The sequence below is a fragment of the Pongo abelii genome, chromosome 5 (assembly GCF_028885655.2).
Source record: "Pongo abelii isolate AG06213 chromosome 5, NHGRI_mPonAbe1-v2.0_pri, whole genome shotgun sequence".
NCBI classification, from domain to species: Eukaryota; Metazoa; Chordata; class Mammalia; order Primates; family Hominidae; genus Pongo; species Pongo abelii.
Genome location: NC_071990.2, coordinates 88,011,667 through 88,016,845, shown reverse-complemented (window position 1 = coordinate 88,016,845; position 5,179 = coordinate 88,011,667). Strand labels below are relative to the sequence as shown.

Genomic DNA, 5,179 nt, shown 5'->3' with positions numbered 1-5,179 from the left:
ACAGGCAACAGTGTCAAATGTCACAGGAAAATTACATAAAATCCAAGTGTCCAGAAGATTTGGCAGTTGCATGACAGTGCTAACTTTAGCATAAACGTTAAGTACAATGATGAGCAGAAAACTAGACTCAATGAGTTGAGGAGTAAATAACATTTGAGGAAGTAGAAATGAGGAATAAAGGAAGACAGTCAACAAGATAAGCTATGAAGATTCTCCCTCTCCCCCACTAAAAATGGACAACACTTAAGCATATTTGTATACTGAGAGAAAGGAGACAGGGGAGATTGAAGACCACAGAATACAAAACACAGAAAACTGATAGATCAAGAATGGGATATAGTGTGAATGATTATTTTGGGGTAAGAAGAGGGAGACTCTCCTTCCAAACTGGGTAAAGAAGGTAAATTGGGTATGAATATGTCAGTCTGGAGGGTGAGGGAGCAGAGTTTAAGGAAGTTTGTATTGGAGAGCTTCACGTTTCATTATCAAATTAGTGGCAAGCTGAGTTGCTGATATGGGATATGGGAACCAAGAAGAAGTAGCGGCAGGTAATAAACCTTAAGGATTGGGCAGGGCATTAACGAATTAGAGAAAGTGGGTAGAGACTACAGCGTCAAGAATCTGGCATGTGAAGGACATCTCAAGATACCAGGATCACCTTGATAGTCATATCTAATTCTCTTCATATCAGTAACATGACCCATCCATCTTTAGAGGGAAGCAATAAACTAGAAAGATTTTGCCAACCACAGAACTGTTTGAAAATGGGGTAGTGGGCGGCAGGGTAGATGACCAACCAAATCTCAAATTAAAGTGGACATGGGATTAATTATGTCCATGGACCAGTTGTATCATCTCCTTATATGTAAGACAGCATATCCTTCGGGATTCTTAGAGAGCCCTAAACCACCATAGTTGTTATAATGCAGAAATTGTAATTTATCTTACATAATCCCTCAAATAGTAGAAATGATCTGTAGAATAGAAATAAATGAGTCCTGATGAAATTGTCTTATTTTGCAGAATCTTGCCTTCTTTTGAGCCTAAGTCATGAGTTGGATGTTCCTCAGAGATCTCGAGTGGAGTAAATAAATACTCCACTGGGATTGGACGGATTTGGCTGGCTGTCGTGTTTGTCTTCCGCTTGCTCGTCTACATGGTGGCAGCAGAGCACATGGGGAAAGACGAGCAGAAAGAGTTTGAGTGCAACAGTAGACAGCCCGGTTGTGAAAATGTGTGTTTTGATGACTTCTTCCCCATTTCCCAACTCAGACTTTGGGCCTTACAACTGATCATGGTCTCCACACCTTCGCTTCTGGTGGTTTTACATGTAGCCTATCATGAGGGTAGAGAGAAAAGGCACAGAAAGAAACTCTATGTCAGCCCAGGTACAACGGATGGGGGCCTATGGTACACTTATCAGCCTCATTGTTAAAACTGGTTTTGAAATTGGCTTCCTTGTTTTATTTTATAAGCTATATGATGGCTTTAGTGTTCCCTACCTTATAAAGTGTGATTTGAAGCCTTGTCCCAACACTGTGGACTGCTTCATCTCCAAACCCACTGAGAAGACGATCTTCATCTTCTTCTTGGTCATCACCTCATGCTTGTGTATTGTGTTGAATTTCGTTGAACTGAGTTTTTTGGTTCTCAAGTGCTTTATTAAGTGCTGTCTCCAAAAATATTAAAAAAAACTCAAGTACTCAGTGTGTGAGTGCCACAGCCTCAGATATGTTGAATGTGGTAGGAGAGGGACCCCTCCCCTACTCCAGAATCATCATTCACACTTGGCCATAAACACACTCCCTCTACCTGAAGCAAAGCTACTTTGTGACACACAAGAGGGTTAAACAAAGAAAACCTGCATCCCTCCTCAGCAAGGCCTAAGCTGAGTTGGAAGACAAAGCACGTCAGCCTTAGTATCATTTGGGAGGAATTTTTTTACATTGTCAATATGCTTTCAGTTATGAGCTCTAGACAGAGGTCTCATTGTTTTGTTGTAGGGTTCTCCAGTATGTGGATAACATTAGTTGTTTTAGAATAGGTAATTGCAAATTAGTCTGAAGAAATCTAACAGGATTCTTTTAAGAGCTTAGATTTTTCAGGAAAAAAAAAAAGAAACCCTGTGTCAGTTTTCTGTTTTTTCTATCTCATTACAATTGGTACACAATGAACTGGAAAATATAAAAAGTGACACACTTTAGGCAAATGTGATGGCCTCCGAGCTGAAATGAAGGAACGGGCAATCTTTCCAAAATGGCAGCCAAGGCCCCACTCCCTGTCCTACTCCATCTCTGTAGGGAAAAACTGTGGGATAGGATAGCAGCCAGCTGGGGACACACAGAGGAACATTCAACAGGAAGATCCCCCCTAGGGAAAAGGCCACAGAGCCCAGGTCTCTTGCCGATTCAGGGATCCTTGGATATAAGTGGACTAGAGGAGAGGGAGGAAAGCTATCATTTCAGTAGTCTCCAAATCAGGTAAAAATATTACTGGGAGGTATCCCACTTAAGCCTGAACCAGCAGACATCCGAAAGGGTCACTTTAGAGTCAGAAAGGAAGGCAGGTCCCCCAGAAGGCAACACATTGATAGGAAGTGGAGGCCACAGAAAAAGAATGTGCCCACTTGATAATTACTTAAGACCTCTATTTAACCAAAAGAACATTGAAATACTTTGCAAATATTCATATTGTTGAACCTTTCATAATCAGGAATTCACTATGTACTATACTGTAAGTCATAGTTCGCCTATAATTTACTAGTATATCTCCCTCTAGGACAGATAGTAAAATGTGTACTATGTTGTTACAGTGGTGCAAAAATGTTTTAAAAGTTTATCACTTGTTTTGAAGACTAGAACTTTCTTTACTTTTCTATATTTTTCTAGAAATTCACAGATATGTTCTCTTTGGATTTAATACTCTAACATATGTACATTTCTTCAGAATAAAAATAAGGGTATTTCACAATGCTCTTTGGCTGTCATTGGTATCTTTGCTAGACTGCAGTGGGTATGATTACTATGTGAAATAAAACATGTTCTGACAACTTTAGAACAGGATTTGCAACACTGCTTAGTAAAGATAGCTAAGAAATTATTCTTCTCCCTTGAGAATTTAACAGAAAATCAGGGCATAAAAATGTAATTTTAACTAAAAACCAATTATGTCTTCCATGCCTTGCCCTCTTCAGAATGTAATCTCATTACAAGTCATGCGCAATGAAGGTTATTTGGGTCATTATGTGGTCTACAGACTATGTCAGCAGCAGTGGTCATTATTTCTATCTTAAAAACTGTGCTCTAGACAACAGAGAGAGAGGTGAAATTTGTGGTTTACCCGTTTCTTCAATTTATATCACAGATCACTGCTGGACTTGAGCTTACAAACATGTACTTTATCATTGAATATGAAAACATCTAGCCTGCAAGAATGCAGGTAATCATGAATTTTGTGTGTGTATGTGTGACAATAATAGGTGGTTAAAAGAAATTTAAGGTTTTTGAGACCCTGATCACAGCACAGAATCTAGAAAACAGGGTTTCAGAATGCAGAACTGGAATGGAAACAAGGGACTTTGTCAGTCTGAGGATGAGTTTGATGCCAAAAATGTTTTGGGGGAGCTCATCCTCTTCATATCAGTTACGGCAAGTTCTGCCTAAGCAAAAAAGTCCAACTGCTTGGCCATATATTCTTTGCATTTCCACTTTGTATAGAAAAGAAACTCAAAGGTAATGTGAGCAAGGGCAATGGCATTGAAGATGTTTAAATAGGAAGGTGAGTGATTTTCGTTCCTTGAATCTTGCTGGTAGTACCTTAATTTACAAAGTGAGTTTCCTATGAGAACATTCTGATGGCTTTCTTAGGGTCAGTGAGAACCCAAAGTATTTGATTGAGAGAAATTGGCAGTTAATTTTTACCATATTCTTTCTCTTGTTGGTAAATTAATATTTATTGAGCACCTGGGAGCAAGACACTGTGCTATGTACATCCCAAGATTTAATGCATAATTCCTGCTCAAGAAAATGTCCACTTCTGTTAAGGCTCATGGAGGGTGAAGTATCTTAAATCTGTGTCCTGGTCTCACTGGCCCACCTCAACTGTTCCACTCCGAAAGCTTCTGGTGTCCATAGAGCAGACAGGAACCTTGGAGATGAGGAAGAAGCAGTCACTTTTCTTCAGGGACATGCAACTAGTACAGGCAGACTGAACAATCAACCACAGATCTTCCCAGATCACTAAACAGAGGTCTCCCTAATTTCATTTAAGCCACTCCCAGCTTGCAGTGATTATTCTGACTGCTCTGCACTTGTCCCATACTCTTTCTAGTTACAGACCTTGTTCCTGGCCACAGGAGTTCTCATTAGAGCTGGCAGGAAATGTTTTCAAGCACTTGTACAAAAGAATGCCCAGAGCTCTAAGTGGCTGTGGTTCCAGTCTTCCCAATGGAATGAAGCCAATCTAGAAAAAAGACTGTGAAGATGAGAGAGGAGAGGGAAAAAGGCAAAGACTTGAGGATGTTTGAACTCCTCAATCCCATTGTCCCTAAGCCTGGCTCTACCCCTAACCTTTCTGTGGTTAGTTACATGAAAGATAAATTACTTTTTGCTTAAGCTGGTTCAAGTTGGATTTCTGTGTCTTGTAACTGAGAGTCCCAATAAAGCCACCTTCTTCATAACTTTCTTTCCTGTATAATACAAAATTTTAATAATTTAAAAGCCTATAGTGCCCTGCCTCTCCTTATTCTAGCTCATATCCCATCACATACATGTAACACTTTTCTTAAATACTGATGTCAATTTATTCCTAGTTTATTTTGTTTGTATATTTAACACTGCACAGAGCACAAAAGTGAGGAGCACTTCATAGCTCTTTAAAAGACTGATAAGAGGGCAAGTGCAGTGGCTCATGCCTGTATTTCCAGAACTTTGGGAGGCCAAGGCAGGAGGATCCCTTGAGCTTAGGAATTCAAACTTGAGGTGGGCTATGATCGCGCCACTGCATCCAGCCAGGGTGACAGAGCAAGACCCTATCTTTTTTTTTTTTTTGAAACGTAGTCTTGCTCTGTCCCCCAGAGTGAAGTGCAGTGGCATGATCTTGGCTCACTGCAACCTCCGTCTCCCAGGTTCAAGCAATTCCCCTGCCTCAGCCTCCCAAGTAGCTAGGATTATAGGTGCCC

The 5,179-nt window shown here is 40.3% G+C and overlaps 1 protein-coding gene across 1 annotated transcript; it reads left to right on the top strand.

The window, feature by feature from the left end:
- The first annotated feature begins 1,050 nt into the window (after nt 1-1,050).
- GJB7 (gap junction protein beta 7) lies at nt 1,051-1,850 on the top strand. Its single transcript, XM_009242073.2, is given in 3 exon segments — nt 1,051-1,076; nt 1,078-1,413; nt 1,415-1,850. Coding segments are annotated over 3 exon segments (798 nt in total).
- The last annotated feature ends 3,329 nt before the right edge of the window (nt 1,851-5,179 follow it).